The sequence below is a fragment of the Myotis brandtii genome, unplaced genomic scaffold (assembly GCF_000412655.1).
Source record: "Myotis brandtii unplaced genomic scaffold, ASM41265v1 scaffold878, whole genome shotgun sequence".
Lineage (NCBI taxonomy): Eukaryota > Metazoa > Chordata > Mammalia > Chiroptera > Vespertilionidae > Myotis > Myotis brandtii.
This window is the reverse complement of record NW_005371588.1, coordinates 321,534-343,820: the sequence shown is the minus strand read 5'-3', so window position 1 is coordinate 343,820 and position 22,287 is coordinate 321,534. Positions and strand designations below refer to the sequence as shown.

The 22,287-nt window shown below is 51.7% G+C and overlaps 1 protein-coding gene across 3 annotated transcripts in view; it reads left to right on the top strand.

Moving 5' to 3' along the window:
- The window catches only part of PLXNA2 (plexin A2), a 195,124-nt gene that overhangs the window by 90,491 nt on the left and 82,346 nt on the right, over positions 1-22,287 (top strand). Inside the window, exon 4 of one of the 3 annotated variants that reach the window (XM_014532307.1) lies at positions 21,473-21,731. The exons of the other annotated variants lie outside the window; for them this stretch is intronic. Within the exon in view, the coding sequence (XP_014387793.1) occupies positions 21,473-21,718 (246 nt within the window). The 3' untranslated portion in view covers positions 21,719-21,731. Of the gene's footprint in view, positions 1-21,472; positions 21,732-22,287 lie in introns of those variants that run through there. 3 annotated transcript variants of the gene reach the window in all.

The following is a 22,287-nucleotide window of genomic DNA, read 5'->3' as shown; positions in this document are numbered from 1 at the left end:
GCAGCGCAGTGCTGGCTCCCTGCCTCCCAGGCCACATCTCACTGCAGGATGGGCCAGCTAGGCCGCTCCCTTGAGCCCCCCTGTCTTCACGATCATTTTCCTAAAAACCTGTGGCCACAGAGAGGAGGAGGGAGCAGAAGTATTGATCTTTCCTGCTCGGGGCTCCCAGCAGGAGGATTTCTGCTGCTGATTCTCTTCTGCAGGCCTCCCCTTCCATCCTGTGTCGCTGGAGCACGAACTGAGATTTAGACCAGCAAGTGGCCTGCCCCCACCGTCCCGCAGGACGTTGCAGCATTTCCCAGAAGAGCATGTGTTTCCCCCAGCCCCTCATCCCAGTTTGTTCTTGGAGCTTTACCTTGTGTCTCCTCTTTCTCATCCATTTCTCCTCAAGCTCTACCTCTCTCTCATCAGCTCCTAGCTGGCTGGTCTGCCACTTTTCTCTCTTCTTTCTCCCTGGGCCCAGCCACGCAGTCACGTCCAGGCCCTCCGAGCCAGCTGGGCTGAGGTGTGCAGCCCCCGGGGGTGTGGTGGTGGCCGTTGCGGGTAGACAAGGAGATAGAGATGGTTGACAAGAAAATATACCACAGAGGTCCCAGGAGGCCGGGAATGAGCCAGGCTGACCCAACCTACCTGTGTCTTGATTGGCTGCAGGGGTTAATTGTGTAAACCGTGTGTGTATGTATGTGTGTGTATGTGTGTGTGTGTTACAGTCAAATCGGCTTCTGGAAAAACTGATCCAAGATAGAACGTGGCTGCTTCCTCCATCGCCTTCAGGGCATCTGCCTTGGACATCCCAAAGCCTTCTTTGCCCACCTCAGAGCTGGCTGGCCTTATAGCCCCCTCGAATTTGGGGGGGAGGAACTTTAAAAGCCTCCTGTGCAAGTTCACCCCACCCCCACCCCCATTTTCCAAGCTCTCTTCTTGGCCCACGCTGTCAGCATCAATTTTCTGCAGGGAGTGATTTAACCTTCATTTATTCATTAATTCTTTTTTCCCCTTAACTTCATTAGGGAAGATTTATAAAGGTGCTGAATGGGAAAGGTCACCTGTCCCCGGGCCCAGGACACAGTGTGCCTGCCTCTCTTCTCTGAGTTTCCTTCCAGGAATGTTCTGGAGTTGGGGGGGGCGGGCAGGGAAGTAGCAGGTAGAGTGAAAGTGGAGCTCTGGCTCCCAGGTAGATCCCTCAGCCTCTGATTACACCTGCTCCCTGTCCCTGCCAGCTGTGGGGAGACCTGTGGCATGGGGGAAGGGCAGGCTCTGTATTAAGCACATTTGGAATTCTGGCTTCGCCTCTCACTACGTTGACCTTCATCACATTATCAAATCTCACAGAGCCCACAGTTCCCTCTTAGCAAAAGTGTCGATAATGGGGTAGACTTACTACTTATTGCAGGGGTTAAACAAGGGGACGCATGTAGAGTACAGAGCCCAGGGCTGGGCGCACCGCAAACATTCGAAACAGCTGCTTTCTAACAAGAGCTGGAGTTGTCCTGGAGGCATCCTGGCAGGGATGGGCAGTGGTTAGCTCACTAGCCCCTGGAGACTGAGACCCAGGGAGTCTGCTTTCTCCAAGGAAAGGAAGCCCACAGTTCATGACCAGTTCCACCTCCAGAACCACAGGAAAGCCCCAGCTCATGAAGGGCCAGGAAGCGCCAAGCCACTGCTTGGTGTCAAGGTTGCTTCCCCAGGCCCAGCTGGTTCCAGCGGGGAACCGGGCTAGGCTGGCATGCTGCTCTCTGCGGTGGGCTGGCCGCACTCACGGTCTCAGGCCCACCCAGCAGTTACTCATGATCATGGGCTCTGCCCGCGTCTCTGAGGCCTGCCGGGCCCGGCCGTTAGCCATCCCCTCTCAGGGAGCCGTCTGTCTCATTAACAACCTCCCTAGGACAGGGAACAGACCGCAGGCTGAGGAGCCATACAGATATTTTGAACCTGTGGAAAGACAAGGGTATCAGCTTGCTGCCACTTTCATGTGTCCTTGCTTCTTCTGCCCCCCGCCACAGAACGCAAAACCATCCACGTGCACCCCAATCAGAATAAATCCTACTCTCTGAGCCTCTTTAACTTACGGTCAAAACCACCTATCTGGTGACTATCTATTTGGTGTCTCCCCCATTAGGCTCAAAGCTCCTGGGGACCAGGTGCAGGCTAGAGGTCCCCGTCCCCTCCCAGCGCTGAGTGTGTGGCCAGAATGCAGCGTTTGAGAAAATAATTTTAATAGGAAGCAGGCAGGCAGGCCTATTCTGTGTGCCAAGCTGAGAATATTGGGTTTGGATATGATCACAGAGGATTACAAGAATTAATTTTATTTTACCTAACATTCTTAGCGTCCCTGCCTCTAGAATTCAGCATGCAAATGTATGCTCATAGTGCAGATTGGAGCATGCCAGATTAATGGAGAAAATTCTAGTCCCCTCACTTTTCCCTGAATCCTACCTCCCTCACCTGAGATCACCTACTTATTTGCCAAGGATGCAGTAAGGAGTAAATTGCAATTCAGGAAGGAACTCTAGGGCTGGGAGGCTGTGCCCAGTATCTCCTCTATGCTTTACGGAAGGAGGGAGACGCTGAGCATTGGGGAGCAGCCCTATGGGGAGCATGGGGGCTCTGGCAGCAGCCACAGGAGCCACACGGCTACTCTGGTCCCGGCGCGGTCCTCCCTGGGATGCAGGCGACTGCACGTGTGTGATATTAGTTTGTACTGTCCTCATGTGTCCAGATTTAATGAGAGTCTTTGGGCATTGTTAATAAACAATGCCTGACCTTTTAAAGAGTGGCAGCACTGTATCGTTTTATTTCAGGAAAGAGGGCCCGATACCTCACGCCATTTGGTATAGTTACTGTTCCATTTTCAAATAAATTTAGCTCTAGAGATAAACTTGATTCTAGGACTCTCACAGTATTCACCAAGATCACCAGAGATGCTGTTCACTGAGTAGTTCAGACAGGAAGTGACCAGCAGTGACCCCCGACCTTCACGGTCACTCCTCATTATCTGAGTTCTTCCCTGGGTCACTAGCTATGGCTGCTACCGCTGCCACCACGCCTGGCATCAAAGGACAGTGCAGCTTGTCGCACTGTGTTGGCCTGACTTCGGACAAGTTCCTCTCTTTGTAATTCAAGCTAAATCCATATTGGAATTTATAGGAGCGAAAGACCGCACGTAACCCTCTTTAGTCGGGTTTGCCTAAAGCATAAGTGTTAGTGGTATGTCTGGTTCTATTTTGCATGGAAGTTCAATTTCTTTACCCGTGGCCCTAGACTAACATCTAGTGGCCATGGGGTAATGATGGTGATTATCAATACAGAGCGTGAAGCTGCACACATGATTTAATCTTTAAGTATTTTCTGTCTCTGGGGTCAACTGGCTGGAACATATACCCTGTTATTCCTGAAACTCTTGGGATTGCTGCCCTAAGGGACACATCTCATGTCAGTTAGAAAGCAAAGATGATTGACATTTCCAGAGTCCAATGAATAGCTTAGTCCTTTTCAGTCATGATGATAAGCCCCTCCCACTTCAGGGACCGCCTTTGGCCCAGGGGTGTTCTTTCCTGCTTCCTAATGCTAGAGTCTTGCAACGTTTAAAATTACTTTAAACATAAACAATGACAGATAACCATTAGAGGAGAGTCATTCTTTTCCATTGTAAAAACAGAGTTGGGAATTGCCGCTTTTCAGAGGTAAGAGAGAGACATATGGACAGAATACCAAGAGATTCCCATTTGTCTTTTAACATGAAATCTCAATCATAAATCCGCAGATGAGAGACTCTTACGCTGGGAGCCTGTTTGGTTTTCTGTCTTCAGAAGAGGCATATGGAGGGTGCATAGAGCACACTCGGAAAACACATCCTTTCACTGCGCTTCGGTCTCCCAGGGGTAAACAGGAAGACGCCATGGCCTGACCCCGACGCCGATCACTTAGTGACTAGCCCGGTTCGGTTAGACTTCTTAGGGGGCACACTTGGATGGATTCCATTATTTATGACACGTGCTGGTGTGTGGGTATAATAAGCTCTGGGCCTTCACTGTCTTGGCTTGGAATTAAGAAACTGGGGAAGTTACTAATATATATGCTACAACATGATGAACATAGGAAGCATACTACTAAGTGGAAGGAGCAGGCCACGAAAGACCACATGTTGTATGATCCCATTTGCATGAAATGTCCAGAAGAGGCAAGTCCGTACTTGATGGGTGGTTGTCTAGGGCTGGAGCAGAGGTGTGTGTGGGGGAGGGACTGCTAATGGATATGAGGTTTCTTTTTGGGGGTGATAGAAGTGTTCTAAAATCGATTGTGGTAATGATCACACCATTTGTGAATATACCGAAAACCATTGAATTGTACACTTTGAGTGGGGGGATTTTATGATATGTGAATTATATCTCCATAAAGCTATTATTTTAGAAACCTTAGGAAGGCTGGGCCATAATTGTGTGGCTACTCCATAACCTCCCCTTCCCCCAGGAACCACCACCCAGGAATGCGTGGGCACCCGCCACAGATAATGCCCGTGTGTGGCAGCCAAGGGGTCTGCCGTCCTCATTGTCTCCACCTTTCCCTTCTCCTGCCCTTCTCTTGCCTTAGTCTCCTGCTCTCGCCTCTTTCCTCTACCTCCCTTTTCCTTTTCCCTCCTCTCCCTAATGGTCCCACCAGTCAGTGGGCCTTCCTTGACCTCAGGAAGCTGAAAGGAGAGGGAACAAGAGAGTAAAAATTAATCCTAACTGTGATAGTAAATTATTCGCATTACAAATTATCATTAGAGCAGTGCAGGACTTAATTTACTCTCCACAGCATCACTGTTTAGGGAATAATTATCCACATTTTATAGATGAAGAAACTGAGACTCAAACAAGCAGCCTGACTTGCCCGGGTTGATCGGGGCACAAGCAGAATCCAATCCCAGTCTGCCTGGCCTCAGAGACTATTCTTCAAAGCACGACAAGGCCTTAAATACGAGGCTGAGCTTGGTTATTTATTGATGAATTATAATAGAAGTCATTTGACGGGGTTCAAAACTGCAGTATCTAGCATCTCATCGGTTGGCCTGATATTTATGGCCATTTATGGCTGATATCTGTGTGGCTCTTCCATTCATTATGGCTTTCATTAAGACTCTAATCCTGTTTAGAAGTCTGTTTGTCATTTTTTACTCCTCCGCTTAATCTTGCGCAGCCCTAATCCTTCTTCCCTACCAGCCACAGGGAGACAGCTCCCGATGGCGTCCAGGCTCGGCTGGGAGGGGGGCGACGACTGGGGCAGGACGCCTGTGTGTCATGAGTGTGTGTGACATGAATATGTGTGTGGGATATCGGTGTGAGCGTGAGAGGCATGTGTGAAGTGTGTGTGGTGTCAGGGTGTTGGTGTGACATGTGAGTGTGCGGTATGAATGTGTGTTTGTGTTCATGAGTGTGTTTGTACAAGAGCAGGCGTCTGTGGAGCGATGGTGAGCGTGTGTGTCAGGGGGCTGTCATTCATCGAGTCGTTGTTCGGAGGCACAAGGATTCTTGAGTTGAGGCCTAATCATTTGTTTCCAAAGCAAAGGGACTGGTTCCCACCGCACCTGCCAGGCTCTCCCCTAAGTCGACTTCATCCCTCACATACAGACATGGAGCCTCTGCTTAGCGTTCCCAGTGATGGAACTCGCCTCCATCCAGAGTTATCGGTTTATAAAAAACGAGAGGCCTGGTGCACAAAATTTGTGCACTGGAAGGGGTCCCTCAGCCTGGCCTGCACCCTCTCGCAATCCAGGAGCCCCTGTGGGATGTCTGACTGATGGCTTAGGGGAGCAGGCCTAAGCCATCAGTCGGACATCTTTAGTGCTGCCGCAGAGGCGGGAGAGGCTCCGACCACTGCCACTGCCACTGCCACTACCACTGAGCTTGCCAGCCGTGAGCCCAGCTTCTGGCTGAGCAGCGCTCCTCCTGTGGGAGAGCACTGACCACCAGGGAGCAGCTCCTGCATTGAGCATCTGCCCCCCGGTGGTCAGTGCATGTCATAGTGACCGGTCATTCTGCTGTTTGGTAATTTGCATATAGCCTTTTATTATATAGGATGTTTTCCATTGGGCTAGTCTTCCTTGAGGCAGCCCTGGAGTCCCTTTACTTTTTAGATTCTTAGTTACAATGTCTACTGACAAGGAAGACAAGAAATCTAAGTGGGGACATCCTTTATTGTGTCCTTTGTTGTCCCCAGAGCACACCCCAAAGCCCATTCTCCCTGCTTTGGAGTTTTCCTGCCTGGACACTTCCTCCTGCCCCTCCTCAGCTCCCTCCTCCCTCTTAGAGTCTTCCCTGCACCTCATCCACCCTTGACTCTCACCTTCTCTGTCCCCAGAGGGTTGTAAGAGTCACATCTTTAGCCCTTAAAATCTTCTGTCTGAGGGTCAGCTAGAATGCTGGTAGACCCACACTACACGTTCCAACTCTATTTCCTGGGAACTTTGGGCATCAGGGCCGCCACATGCGATGGTTCAGGCTGTGTGCTGCTCAGAGGAGTCTGGCTCCGGCCAAGTGGGGCTGAAACCAAGTCCTCACTCATCTTACCAACCCTTACCTAGAGGGGCGCCCTTTGCAAATTGCACAACAGTATTGGCGAGAGTGGCCCAGAAAAGGATCCCCAGAGGGTTCAAGCTTGTTGTCTGAAGGCCCCAGTAGCAGCCAGAATGATGCTTAATGAGACACCAAGGGTGCTGCCCACAGCCCTCCTGTGACTGTCCCTAAGGATCCTTTGCCCTCTGAGGAAGCCCATCGCCCTGTGATCAGTAGCTCCACGTGCCCTCGTCTGGCTCCAGCTTCATTTCCACTTCCCAGTATCTGCCTTTTAAGTGTCCCAAGTCTTTTTCACATCTCTGTCATGTCCCTCTGACAAGCTGGCTGGCGCTCAGAGGACAGAGAGCGTGTTTCCGGTTCCTTTGCTTCAGCCGCCCCTGTGACACTGTCTGGGGACTCTGCCCCTGCCCCTCAGCGGAGGCCAGATCAGTGTTGCTGAGACTGAGCCACCAGCTGGAGGGGCAGAGAAACCACGGATCTGTGCTCAGAGGCCTGGCCCTCCCCAAACACCAGCTCAACCAGGCATCTCAGGGGACACACACCCAGTGGGCCTCCCTCCAGCTCTGGACCTAGTTACTTGCAAAATTTCCCTAAGGCTTCAAAAGGACACATGCCTGGGTTGCGAGCTCAATCCCCAATTGGGGGCGTGCAGGAGGCAGCCGATCAATGATTCTCTCTCATCATTGATGTTTCTATCTCTCTCCCTCTCCCTTTCTCTCTGAGATCAACAAAAATATATTTTAAAAAAAAAGTTCTGGAAAAGTCAGCCCTTCCCAGTGTCTCTCTCTAGGGTGACACAAAGAGCCGGACAGGGAAATTACGTGGCCCCAGCCCTTCACCAGATGAACCATTAGTCATCACATAGTGACTGATGGATTGGGTTTCTGATGTGCAGTGGCTGGGAAGGGACTAACGCTTACCCGCCTGGACAGGTGTTTGGTTGGGTGAGAGACAGGTGCGCGTGAAGGCGGGGCATCCCAGGAAAGGGCCTTTGGGTGGCTCTGTGACATCGTGGCCTGGTTGTGCCCCTGCAGAACAATGCATGCGGCAGGTCTAGCCTGCAGCAGCGGGAGAAATCTGTCTGCCTTTTGTTCCCGAGGACCGCCCAGCCGGGCCCCGGCTGACTCCCTCCACTTCGATCCCCCTGTCAGCATCCGTGCCCTGTGCCCCCTCCGCACGCTCTCACACTCCACAATGAGCCATTCAGGCAGTCACCAAATAGCAGTATACATGCTCCAGCCCCACGGGCCCTGAGATGATAATGCATCACCCGTGGTGCGGATCCAGATTACGCTCAGGTGGTTAAAAGTCCAGGTCTAATTAGAGTTCCAGGGAATCGAGCCATTGTATTATTAATGATTCGCCGGCAATGTTCTGATTAAAACAGTAATTTTAATAAGCACAGCTCGATGCTAAGTGTTCACTGAGCATCTAATTACATCAGTTATAACTCCAAAATTATTTAAAATTCCCCCCCTTTTTTTACACCAGACCCGGCGTGCACCAAATATAATAGAGACTCAGACAACGTGGTGATTATTTGTCCTAATTAATTTCCTAAGCACCTGGTTAAAAAAAAGGAAAAATCTTTGTCTCTCTTCCAACTCCCCACGTACCCCTCCACCCCTTTCTATCTTCAGAGGCGTAGTGACATCGGGTACCTTCAAGGCCATCATTAAGGAGGCCACGACTAGAAAGCAGGGAGGAAGGTGAAGATTTGAACAGTCCCTGCCACCAGCCCCCAGACAGGGGGAGGCTGCAAAGCCCTAACCCCCACTGAGCACTCAGGCTGGGCCGGGCGCTGGGCTGGGCAGGCAGGGGCGCCACCGGGCTCCGGGCCAGGAGCCAGTTCCTTCCAGCACCCTGCCCTCATGAGGCCAGCTTCCGGTGGCATCGCCCAGGACTGTGCTTTTTTGTCTTGGAAGACAGAGGCAACGAGTCCCCAGTGTGGCACTTCTCAACTTCTTTTGACCCATGAGCTACTCGGGTTGAAAAGAAACCTCACCCCTCTTTGCTCCCCAGAGGGACCCCAGGATTTCAGGGAGAAGGGTCCACTGAGCCATCTGAGAGTTGACGACCCGAGTTTGATAGTTTTAAAAATCATGTTATCAGTAAGTTCTCATCCTGTCACCAGAGGTGACACCCATAATTCCCCGGGACTTGTCCAGTAGCCTGATCTTGAACTGGGCAGTGTCGTGCCCTCACTGCCTGTGACCCTCACGCCTGTGTCAGGAATAGCAGTCCATGGAGTTCTCAGGCCCAACCAGTGTGCTGGGAGATAGAATCAAAACACTGCTTTATGTTGTCCCCGACGGCCCCCTTCCCCCAGGTCCCGGGCAGCCTGCGTAGCTCAGCCACTCACCGCTGGATAATGCAGGGTCCCTCGAGTCTCAGATGCAGGTTCATCTCAGTTCAGAATCATCAAAGTCCCGCTCCCGCCCCGAAGTGAAACTCTAGACTTGCTTGAAGCTCAGACCTCCCCCCCAGCCCTCCTCGGGCAGCTGCACTCCCCACTTGCAGCCATGAGGGCTGGAGGCCTGTTTTCCCTCCTTTCCACCCTTCTCTTCCCCGACTGGATCTGTCCTTACTGTCCCCTTCCACTTGAACTGGATTGTCACAGAGAGGCTCTCGCTCTCCGAGTTGGCTGATGGCGCTGGTTTTCGGGGCTGGGTCCCTCCTGGCCCTTGGACAGCCTTGGCTGCAGCTCCCACCAGGTGGGCGGTGCCTCCTGCTGTCCCGCCACCCGCCCCTCAATCGTGATGGTCCCTCCACACAGATGTTTGCAGCAGGGCCCCAGCCCCACCTCCAGGGGCCGCTTGGACCGGCCAGCTCTCCCTCCTGAAGTACTTCCCGGCCCTCTCCTGCCATGTCACAGGGGTGGGGAGCTCCGTGGCTTCCCCACGCCCTGCCTTCACTCTGCCTCCTGGGAGCTCACCCACCTGCCACCTGCTTTCTGGATTCTCCTGTCCACTCTGTCCCCTCCAGCCCAGTACATGCCCCTCAAGCTTTCGGGGTGGCCCTGCTGAAGGGCGGCTAGGCGACAGCATCCCAGGGCCTTCCTCCAAGCATCTCCCAAAATCTTCTCTTTTTATTTCTGGACTGTTTTATTTCCGTGAGCTGGGTCAGGGGACCCAGGATGAAGAACAGAAGAAGGGTGAGCCTGGGTCTTGAGAATCAACTCTGAAAGTCGAGGGCCCGGCTGCCCACGCGCTTCTGCACGGAGCGTTCGTTGTATCTTGGTGCCTGGGAAGATGCCTGAACTTGGACATGCAATAGTATTTACACATGTGGAGACTGAGGCTCGGAGAGCTGAAGTGGCTTCCCAGGGCAGATGAGTACAGGGCGAGGCCAAGCCAAGTTCTTCTGCCTTAACAGTCGTGTCCTTTCCCTGACACCGTGCGCCTCTGCTGGGGTATAAACAGTAAGTCCATTAAAAAATAAAAGCCTCCACGTCACCTAATGGATCCCAGCAGAATGCCAGGGGCCTCAGCCACACCTAGCCAGCCTTCCCGGAGCTCAGTACATTTACTTAAGGAGCTTAAAATAAAACCTGGATCACTGGGCACGTGTGATTAGCTTCTCAGCGGGTGTTTATAGACCTATTTTGTGTAAGAAACTGGGGTTGGAACACACAGGGATAGCTCATCTGAAGAAATAAAGAGCCGAGTCCTCGGAGCCACCTGAAAAGAGGGAGAGCTAAGGAGAGTTTAAAAGTTCACTCGAGTCCTGCCACCTGGGCAGAGTCTGATTCTAAATTCAGAGGGAGGTCCCAGCGGCTGGTCAGGAAAGGCTGCATGGAGAGGGCAGGGCCCCGGGATGGGCCCAGGAGCAGGGAGGGAGGGAGACAGTCTGAGGAGCAGGAATGTGAGAGCAAGTTAAGGAGGCAGGACTGTGCAGAGTCTGAGAGGAGGCCGGCCGGCCGGCCAGGGGTGGGGGCTGACGCTGACAGACGGAGCCTAGAGAGCCTAGAGAGAAAATGTCAGCCTGGGTGGAAATGGGGAGCAGAGGTGGAAAAGCCGAAACATGAGGCTGTGGTGTTTGGACTCTAAACTTCATTCAGGAGGCAGTTTTTCTTGTTGTTTTGATTTTTTTTTTGGTATTGTTATTGTTTTAGCTGAAGCTGTCATTACAACACACTGCCTCTTGGAAGCCTTCCCGGATTTGCCCTTCTTCTTTGCTCTTAGAGCTAGCTAGCTGTCCCACATCTCAGTCAGAGTGCTAATATTTCATTACAGTTTGGAGGTTTGTCCATCTTCCTGGCAATATTCTAAGTACTTCAGGATCAGAGCCATGTCTGGTCATCTTTTGAACTTCCTACCTGTGCAGAATATATAGCAGGTGCTTCATACATATTTACTCTATTAATAACAGGGAACAGCTACACGTCAGGCCCTGGGCTAAGGGTTTTCTAACCTGGACCATCCTCATGCTAAGAGGCAATTTGGTGTAGGCCCGTGGTCGGCAAACTGTGGCTCGCCAGCCACATGCGGCTCTTTGGCCCCTTGAGTGTGGCTCTTCCTAAGCCTTAGGAGTACCCTAATTAAGTTAATAACAATGTACCTACCTATATAGTTTAAGTTTAAAAAATCTGGCTCTCAAAAGAAATTTCAATCGTTGTACTGTTGATATTTGGCTCTGTTGACTAATGAGTTTGCCGACCACTGGTGTAGGTGTTCAGAGCGTGGGTTTCTGCAGGCAGTCTGCCTGGGTTCGACTCCCAACTCGACAACTTACTGGCTATGCGACTTTAAGTGAATTCACTAAGACTCTCTGTGCCTCTGCTTCTTCCTCATCTGCAAATAGTAGGTCTTATATAAGTAGGTGCCATCATTATCACCCTGTCACAAATCAACAACTGAGGCTGAGAGCTGAGTAACGGGCCCACGGCCACACAGCTAATGAGCAAGGGGCTGGGATGTGGCCCCAGGCGGTCTGGCTCTAGGACCCCTGCCCTCACCCATTACGCCTTTGGGAAGGGAAATGAAGATGTGCAGAACACATCTGGTGAGGATGCGCGTCTCCAGCTGGGCAGGCAGAGGGAGGCTGAAGGAATACAATGACAGGGACAGACATGGGATACATCATAAAAGAAATGCAAAACTTCTCCTTTCCCTTCTTCCTGTTCTGTGTCCGTGACCCTGGCCTTCCACGATCTTCCCTCAGATCATTTTCCTCGTCAGCAGCCTTGCCCTAACACATGTCCATGACTGGGATTCTCTCTGCATGTCTCATGGGTGTTCTTTGCTGATGCCCTTCTCTCCTCAGAGAATGTCCTTCCTCCATTCCTGTCTATGAAAGTATCACCACACTTTCAAGGCTGCCACCAATGATGACGCCGTCCTGGTTCCTTCAGCCAGAAGTGCTCACTCCCAGCTTAGCACCTCCTGTGACATCTTTCACTTTCTAGCTTTCCGACCAGAGAGTATGCTTTTTGGAGGGACTGTGAGAAGGGGGCTAACTCGTATTTGTGCCACCACAGCGCAAGACTTGACACCGGGTCTGTTGAATAAATGAATCGATGAATGAAGGATGCATTCCTAAATGAACTAATGAATGAGTACATGAATGATAAAGAAGCAAATGAACAGATTATAAGTACTGAGTGTATTTTAACCATATGCAGGTCTACTCAGTTATAAATTACGTCTACCTGAATGTAGATCCATAAGGCCAGGCCATTCAACCCATATCCACTAGTTCCCAAGTACAGAGCACTGTGTCCCTGCCATCACTGCTGCCTCAATGGGATGGTCTTGTCTATACAGGTTCCCGAAAGCAGCACAGTGTCACAGGATTCAGCAAATCATGGTTCCTGCCTTCCACATCTCCACCTTGCCAGGGCTGCATGAATGAATGAATGAATGAATGAATGGCATGAATGAATACACTTGCTCTATTCAGGAAGGAAATGTAAATATACCTGCAGGAGACTTTTTTTGCCTTAGACATTTAACATGTACTCTTATCCTCCATCTCTCTCTCTCTTTCTCTCTCTCTGTCTCACACACACACAGAAAGATAGACACACACAGAGACATACACACACTCATCCACTTATCTACTAATCTGTCCCAGGAAGCTGTGAGTGACAAGAAAAGGCTCTTGTCCTTCCCAAAGGTGCTAGCCACTTGGCATACTAAGAAAATAAGACAGAATATTTTCAGATCCAATATGGCAGCGAGGACAAGATGTCCACGTCTTAGACGGTTAGAAAGGAAAGTTGCAAGATGGTTGCTCCATGGGGTCCACTGGAAACCAGAATTCTGGGTTACAGCATGAGAGTCCAATCATTTCTTGTCTACTTAGACTTACAGGGCAGACAGCGTAGGCAGAGAGGTGGAGGGACCGTTTCAGATCCAGCGTCCATGGATAGGGCTGAACCAGCTGTGTTTTTCCTTATGCACACAGCTTCTGACTGGGGAATTCAGGAAGGAAATTTAAATATACCTGCAGGAGACTTTTTTTGCCTTAGACATTTAACATGTACTTTTATCCTCCATCTCTCTCTTTCTTTCTCTCTGTCTCACACACACACACAGAAAGATAGACACACACAGAGACATACACACACTCATCCACTTATCTACTAATTTGTCCCAGGAAGCTGTGAGTGACAAGAAAAGGCTCTGTCCTTCCCAAAGGTGCTAGCCACTTGGCATAGTAAGAAAATAAGACAGAATATTTTCAGATCCAATATGGCAGCGAGGACAAGATGGCCACGTCTTAAACGGTTAGAAAGGAAAGTTGCAAGATGGTTGCTTCAACCCATATCGACTAGTTCCCAAGTACAGAGCACTGTGTCCCTGTCGTCATTGCTGCCTCAGTGGGATGGTCTTATCTGTACAGGTTCCCGAAAGCAGCACAGTGTCACAGGATTCAGCAAAGCATGGTTCCCGCCTTCCACATCTCCACCTTGCCAGGGCTGCATGAATGAATGAATGAATGAATGAATGGCATGAATGAATACACTTGCTCTATTCAGGAAGGAAATGTAAATATACCTGCAGGAGACTTTTTTTGCCTTAGACATTTAACATGTACTCTTATCCTCCATCTCTCTCTCTCTTTCTCTCTCTCTGTCTCACACACACACAGAAAGATAGACACACACAGAGACATACACACACTCATCCACTTATCTACTAATCTGTCCCAGGAAGCTGTGAGTGACAAGAAAAGGCTCTTGTCCTTCCCAAAGGTGCTAGCCACTTGGCATACTAAGAAAATAAGACAGAATATTTTCAGATCCAATATGGCAGCGAGGACAAGATGTCCACGTCTTAGACGGTTAGAAAGGAAAGTTGCAAGATGGTTGCTCCATGGGGTCCACTGGAAACCAGAATTCTGGGTTACAGCATGAGAGTCCAATCATTTCTTGTCTACTTAGACTTACAGGGCAGACAGCGTAGGCAGAGAGGTGGAGGGACCGTTTCAGATCCAGCGTCCATGGATAGGGCTGAACCAGCTGTGTTTTTCCTTATGCACACAGCTTCTGACTGGGGAGTACTAAAGAAGGGCCTGGGTAGTTGGGCTTGACAAAATCCGATTCCATCTTATACATCATTTGGTAAGATTGCTCCCCCCGAGATCAAGGTGACCTGGGAACTTCAACTTGAGGTTCCTTCCGAACCTCAGACGCAGATTTCAGGGAGGACATTTGGGATAGAAAAGTAACACACAAAGAATCCCTGAGGTTGTATCAATAATCATGAGTGCCAACTTCAGAACCGGAGGTGACATCGGGCACCAGGCAATGCCAGGATCTCTGCTGAAGGGAGGGTTATGATCCCCTTCAGAAGCAGTGAGTCCTCAGACCCCACTTTCCCTCTTAGAGAAGGATTTCCTGAGTCCTCGCCTCACACAGTACTAACGTTAGCCCCTGCCTGCTACCCAGACTGCGGCAAAGGTGTGCTTCCCCCAGATCTCTGGCCAGCCTCCTCCTGGGCCCTGATGATTCACACCCAAATCCCACCTTGCTAAGCTCATGGACCATAGATGCTTCACCGGGAATGTGGGACCAACTGGAGCTCCAAACCCTCTCATCTTGCTCTCCTGGTGACTGGAAGGCAGAGGAGCCAGAAGTTAATTGACGGGGTGTGGCCCAAAGGCCAGGACCACTAGCCAGATGCCCAGCTCTTACATAAATTCAAGCTGTGTGTGGTAAGGGTAGACGTGGTCTCTGCATCCAGGGTCCTCACTAGAACCACCTGACTGAACAGAAGTGTGAGGTGAATGAATGGGGACGGGTGGGGAAAGGGGCGTCACTGCCTGGTTACTCCGGCCCGTTGCCATCACCCCTTTTCCCTCCTGCGGCAGATGAATGGATGTCAGCCCGATAGGGAGCTTTGTGAGACCTGGCTTATCCCGGGCATCTGGTTTCCAGATGAGAGATCTATTTTAGTTATTTCTTAAGGCCTATTTCCCAAATCCTTCTCATCTCTCATTTCCTACCCCACCTGCTTTTCCTAACCGAATAAATCCTCTGTTGCCATGGAGACAACATAGTATTAGCATCTCTGCTTCTTCATTGATCCTTCCAAAACCCAGGACTAGAAAGGGCCCTACTCCTAACTTCTGGCCCAGGAGTCCTGCCTGGGAAAACACAGTATGGTATTGGGGATATCTGCTTTGCCTGCTTGGTTTCCTCTCCTCTCTGTATGTTTTCCTTAACCAAGTTCCCCCTTCTTCCTTAGGAGACGAAGCTTAGGTGGGCGTCTTGCAGCCAGGGAGCCTGAGTGTCGGTGCACTTCAGGCCTTTAGAAGGGATCATGTCATCCATGAGGACAATAGTGTGAGGGGCTGTGCTGCTCTCCATGCAAAGGGCAGATACAAGTCTCCCCACAAGATACAGCGGCAGCCTCAGCCCAAAGAGCCTCGGTGGCCGGCTCAAGGTCACCCGACCCCTGGGTGCAGAGCCCGGGCAGGAGCCCTCACCGCTTCCTTGTACACACACTGCCGCCTTCAGTGGGGGCTGCCTATAGAGACTGAGCATGACAGCGAGCACTATTGAGCACCAACTGTGTGCAAGGCCCTTGGTGCACAGATGTCACTTACGCCTCAAAACAACCTTGTGAAGTTGATATCATTATTGTCACCACTTCACAAAGAAGGAAACCGAGGCTCCAGGAGGTCTGAGAACTTAACGTTGTACAGCCGTTACACAAAGGAGTTGGATTTGAAACCGAGGACGGACTCTTTCAAAGTCCACCTTCTCAACCAGAATAAAATTTGGCCTTTACCTAAAAAAGAAAAAGAAAAAGAATGTTTTAAAAAAAAAAAAGGTTCACGAGCGGCCGCTCCCCTAGCACTTACCAAAAAGATAAAATTCCAGTCTTTGGGGCCAGACATGTCTTTCCCCGTCACCCTCTCCCCTTTGACTCCTGCATGACCCTCTGCTGGGTTTTATGAATGAGGAGGGAGAAAATGTCATTGAAAAGTTCAACAACTTCGGATTCCACTTCTCTGAGTGATAGATGGCTTTAATTACTCTGAAGTACTCGGCCACTCCACTCTTCTCCCCAAGTCATTAAAAATAGATTTTCTCTCTGAACTCCAGTCCCCCCTGAGGTCTCCAGAGAGTCAGGAGTTCCCGGGAGACGCCCAGGGTCATCTTCTGACCAGAAGGTTGCCTGTTGCTTTAGCTGCAGTCACAGCCTCCAGAACCTCCCGCGGGCTTTCTGGGGGTTCGTGTCTCCTTTTCCTTGATGACCTTGGTGATGTGATTGTCACAGCTCAGGGGACAGCAGGGCCTGGGCTGTGTTTATGAGGACTTACGGGGATCTCACAGATGACTATTGATTTTTAAAGAACTGGATCTAACACTGGGGACACAACAATAGTGAGTTCTTCACATTAATTACTGGGAAGCTGATTCGTAGACGAGACCGGGGCCGAAGATGTGAGCTCAAGGGTCCTCCCTGATGAGCAGGTGAGATGGGTGAGACTGGCATTGCTGTTTTCACTGGAAAGATGAGGAAATGGAGGCTTGAGGAGGTTAACTGGCTCGGCCAAGCCACACAGCTAACAGCTGGCAAGACCGGGACAGAACACCCCTGCCACCTTCACTGCCCTCACTGAGTCGCCCTGGCATTCCTGGGGGGCTCTGGACGGAAATGTGCAACCTGCTGAGAGTCACTTCCCTTAGTGTGCTGGTCCTGGCAGCTGAAAACCACCCAGCAGGGACCTTCCACCCTCCCCGACCTCCCTCCCTCCCTCTTCCCCTCTGGTTCCCCCTGTTGTCCTGCTCAGGATCCACCCGCTGAATGTGGTTAGCAAACAGAGAACAGTAAGAAAGCTAAGGGGCATGCAGTGGTGGGGGATGGAATTGCACTGTCAACAGCCTCAGCTCATGCCTGAGGGACCACAGGGAAGGTACATGGAAGGCACCCCATGTCCAGGAGGAAGCAAGGTGACCTGAGAGCCAGCCCGCGGGGCAGCCCCAGGAGAGGGGCCTGCCCTGTAGTGATGCCTCTGTCTCCACATCACTTCTGAGCCTGGGACTCGGACAAACCAGAACTAAGTCTGTTTCTGATGCCCAGGAGGCGGGTGACCTTGGGCAGGTTACTCAACCTGAGACTCAGTTTTCTAATACGTGGGCCTAATATTGCTTTCCCTGCAAGGTTGGTATAGGGATCAAATGAGACAAAATAGGCAAAGGGCCTGACATGCAGTAAGTGCTGGAAAAATGACTATTATTATTATTATTATTATTATTATTATCTCTGCTGCTCCATTCTGTTCAACAAGTTCCATCAACTGCCCAGCACTGAGCAAGGAACCTGCCAGACATCAGCTGGAGACCTCAGTCCCCATCTCTCCCTTCCCCAACCCCCAGGAGGAGGGGATCCCCTTGCTGCCTCAATGCCCCGCCCCCCACCCACTCAGCAGGGGAGACTGAGATTGAGATGCTGCTGCAGGCAGCCATAGACAGTGGGCTCCTTCCCCTTTAAGGACAGGAGAGAGGATGGGTATTTTTCTGTGGGACCTGCTGAGCCAAAGGGGATATCACTGGAGGCCAGTCAGGAGCCCGGGAGCCTGGCCCACCCCCGGAGTGTCCTCTTTATAGCTTTGGTGCTTGAGAGAACCTGGCCAGAGCAGGGGGCTGGGCTAGGCCTCCCTGATTGCCCATCCGCCCCTGTCCGTCTCCCGGTGAGGACTCTGCCCCCCGCCCCATCTGGTGCAAAGGGAAGGACAGAGCCCCAAGCCCTGGGCCTCCCAGTGCTCCTGGCACCTGTTGCGGAGATTTGGGGGAGCCTGTGCAGAGAGATCCACCCACCCATCCAGCCCCTCAACTAACGGCTGCCCGGTGCCGGCAGCGCTGAGAGCGGTGGAGTCAGAGACGGGAGAGAAAGCCTCCCCTGTCCTCAGGCTGCTCCCCGCTTCCTGTTCCCTCAGCCTCCGGCTCCTGGAACTGACCCCTGAACCTTCTCTCCCTCCTCACCCTCCAAAAGACGCCTCATAGTATGTCACCATCAGGGGCGATGGAGGACTGGCCACTTCTCTGCTCACAGCAAGGCCACGCCTAGGGTTGAGCCATGGAGCAGGAGGAGACCTCGCCTCCCTTCCTTCCTAGGGAGCTGTGCAGACCTGAGAGGCAGGTGTGTGAAGGCGCCCGGAGATGCTAAAACCCCCTCCAGGTGTTGTGGTTGTCTGCTGGACCTCGGTCCACGCACCAGCCCGGGCCTCAGCCCAGGCTGTAAATGAGCTTCAGATCTTTTCCCGAAAACAGGTCGGACTGGGTGAAAGGGAGAAAATGGGTCCGAGACCTACACACTCCAAGGGAGAGAGCTTGGGCTGGCAGGCAGGGGCCGCGGGGAAGGTACAAAGGAAGGAGAGGGGGTCCGGCCAGTTGTGTTTCAGCTGCTGTGCTCTGTGCCCCGGGCCCTGGGACCAGGGGGCTGCGGATCAGGCCAACTGCAGGCTCCAACCAGGCTGTGTGTGTCACCTCACACCCCGGCCACCTGGTCTCGGCACTGAGAAGGCCTCTGTTTCTTTCCTGGTGTCAGGAAGCAGGGGACACGTGTGGGGACAGGTGTACTATCTGGCAGGGGGAGCAGATTCCAGGGAAGCGGAGGGAAGGATTAAATGCTCAGTGCCCCAGGGGCCCCTCCAGCCTGGGGGGACAGCTCTCCCTCACTCCTCCCTCTTGGCTCCCTTGCAGGATTACAAAGGAATCCCGCTGGCCTCTTGAACATCAAGTGTTTGTACCAAAACCCCCTGGGGCGAACCCCCACTCTGTCCTTTCATCCACAACCGTCTCCTGATTGTACCTCTATGGTGGCACCTGTCCCACCGCATTGAGAGGCCCTGTCTCCTTGGTTTCATCCTCAATCGTACCACGGGCTCCAGGAGGGCAGAGAATGCAGCCCAATGCCTCGCAGAGAGCTTGACACAGCCCAGATGCTCAGTAAACGTTTAAGGACTGTGTGGGACCCAGGCCCCACCCACGGTCAGGGTCCTACGTGTTGTTCCGCTTTCAACCCCAGTGTTTCTGCGGCAGAGCCCCCAGGTCCTCAGAGCCAAGTGGCCCCTTGCACGTGTCCGCTCAGGGGCAGAGATGGAGCTCGGATTCGCTGCTCCCAGTGCACTCACCGAAGGGCTCCTGTTCCTCCCTCCACTGTGGGAACGCCTCTCCGAAGAGCGATGGGTTTGCACCTAAAGGCAGGGAGTGCTCAGGGCCTCTGCCCAGGAAGGTAGTGACTCCAGGGCCCAGAGCCATGTCTGCCCTCACCCTGGGTGGTCCACACCTGCAGGTCTGCCAGCTCTTTGGGATCTCTAGGGATGAGGCTGGCTCCAGCAGTCCCCCCAGTGACTGGTCCCCACCACCAGTAACAGTCCTGTATCATGTCCCTCACTGTGCTGGGCCTGACACCCCCTAGGCAACCCGAATTTGCTGAAAGGAGAGAATCAGGAGGAACTTCCCCAAACTCTACGAGCCCTGCTGAGCCAGCCCTTCCCACGTAGACGTCCCGCTCCCCTGAATCCGGCCAAGGAAGGTACCAGAGATGGGGGGCCTGGGGCTAGAGGAGCCAAGAGCACAGTATGAGTCACCTTTAATGAAGACTATTTCTTAAGTAAATGACTTAATAGGACAGTTATATTCATTAGAGGTATAATTACAAGACATAAGATCAAGCAGAGAAGAATGCGGAGTGTGAGGGTGGAATCAAGTCTGACGCAGGCCGGTGGTCCCGGGGAGAAGGCGGTGGAGGGGCAGGAGAAGGGTGCCCTCCGACCCTGGGCTTCTCATCACCACACTCATTAAGGGCTACGTGGGACCCAGCCACCCTCAGATCCCAGCGCTCCGTGAAAAGGGTGGGGAGACGCAGGCATAATTAAAACGCAATCATCATAAACAAACACTCATTAAAGCCTCCTAGAGTGTCCCATTAAGCTCTGAGTCAGCCCTGACAGAGGCCACCTGAAACTCTTCCCTCCTAGAGCTTCCAGAGACAACTCCCACCCATCGCATCCCACCCCACCCCACCCCACCCCGCCAGGTCCTAGTAGAGCAAGTACCCACCTGTCCCCAGGGGTGCAGAGTGAAGTGCCCCCCTGACCCTGGAGGCTTGAACTTGGTCCTTTAGGGCCTCCATAGACTCAGAGTTATTAAAACCATTTCTTCCTTCCTGGACATAAAGCAATCCTCAGAGTATCCTCACTGACCCCCCCACCCCCAAATCAGTCCAGTTCCTTACAGAGCCCCACGGCAGAGTTTCATTTCGTTTCTTCCTGGCTCCAGAGCCCTAACATTCGACAAGATCTCCCCAAGATGTGAGATGGTCTCTATCAGTGGTTCTCCTACTTTAGCGTTCATAGGCATCAGCTGGAAAGCTGTGAGAATGTTTTGGGGCCATCCCAAAGTTTCTGGTCCAGTGAACTCTGGCTTTTCTGTCTCATAAGGCACAAGTTAATGCCAAGGGTGCTGGTTGAGACCCATGCCATGAGAGCCATTGGTCCTTAAGAACCACAAGGCCACTTCTTTTTTAAAAAAAAATATATATATATATATTGATTTCAGAGAGGAAGGGAGAAGGAGAGAAAGATAGAAACATCAATGGTGAGAGAGATCATCATTGATCGGCAGCCTCCTGCACGCCCCCTACTGGGGATTGAGCCTGCAACCCTACATGTGTCCTGACCAAGAATCGAACCGTGACCTCCTGGTTCATAGGTCGACGTTCAACCACTGAGCCACACCAGCCAGGCAAGGCCACCTCTTTTTGAAGGACATTCTTTTGACCAAGGACTTCATATATTCCAGCTTTGTTGTCTTCTCCGTCCTTCCTGATGTGTAGCCATTGCTCCCTGGCCCTCACGCCAGGTTTTCTGAGGACACTCTGCTCTCCTATGTCTGCTCAGGTGGTTCTTTCCACCTGGAACCCGCTTCATCTGGACAAACATCATTCACCCTTCACAACCCACACACGTGCCGTGTCCCTCATGACACCTTCTTGGGACTCTGATCTAGTCCAGGGCTGTCCCACAGAACTAAAAGGCCCGCGAAATGTAAGCCACGTGTGTAATTTTAACCTTGCTGGCAGACATATTTTAAATTATTTTTTAATATATTTTTATTGATGTCAGAGAGAAAGGGAGAGGGAGAGAGGGATAGAAACATCAACGATAAAAGGGAATCATTATTAGCTGCCTCCTGCACGCCCCACACTGGGGATCAAGCCCACAACTCGGGCATGTGCCCTTGACCGGAATTGAACCCAGGACCCTTCAGTCTGTAGGCCGACACTATAGCCACTGAGCCAAACTGGCTAGGGCTGGCAGACATATTTTTAAAAAGTGAGAAGCAGCAGCTGAGATTAAAATTAATTTTACTTAGCCCAGTATTTACTAAATTTGTCTTTTCAACATGTCGATAAAAGTCATTCATGTGGTATTTTACATTCTTTTTTTTCCGTAAGACATCTTCAAACGCCAGTGTGTACTGTGAGTCTCCGGCACATCTCCGTCAGGACTGGCCACCTTCCGGATGCTCACGGCCACACGGGCGAGTGGCTGTCACATTGGACACTGTCGATGCAGATGTATTTTCTCTTTGCTCTGAATCCCCTCGGCCTTCTATCCGCGCCTCTGTTAGAACACACGTCACTTTGCAACTCGAAGATAATGGCTGTGTTTTAATGCTGCTGCTGTTTTTAGTCCCCTGAAGTGCTTGGTGCGGGCCTGTATGTAGGACATGATCAATGAATATTGGCTGCTGAGTGATGAATGACTGTCAACGGCCCGGGAATATAGCAAAGACAGGGAGCCCATGGTAACGAACATCTGACTCTGAGGGTCTCCTCCTCCCCGTGCCTGGTTTGTATGTGGCTGTTAGATCTTTGAGGAGAGAGTCATTCACGTTTTAGAACCGCCCCCTCACCCCAATAAGTTTCCTGTTTCACTTTGCTCTTCAACTCAGTGCATTAAAAAAAAAAAAATTCCCACCAGGAGGGCCCAGGAAACAGGAAAAATAGTTGTGCTATTGGTTTCATGTTTGGAGAAGAACAGGGTTCTCACTATCTCCGTGGCACTTGGCGTGAAAGTGGGCTTTGTTGATGGAGACACTGCTCCCATTCAGGGCCCCCTTGCCCAGCTGCTGAGAGCCGGGCTGTGTTTTGACAGACGGGCCGAATGCAATGCAGACAGTTGTTTTAATTTCCAGCCAGATGCAGACATCACTCACATGGAGCCCGAAACCCAAGAAAGGAAGGCCAGGCCCTGGGCTGCGGCTCTC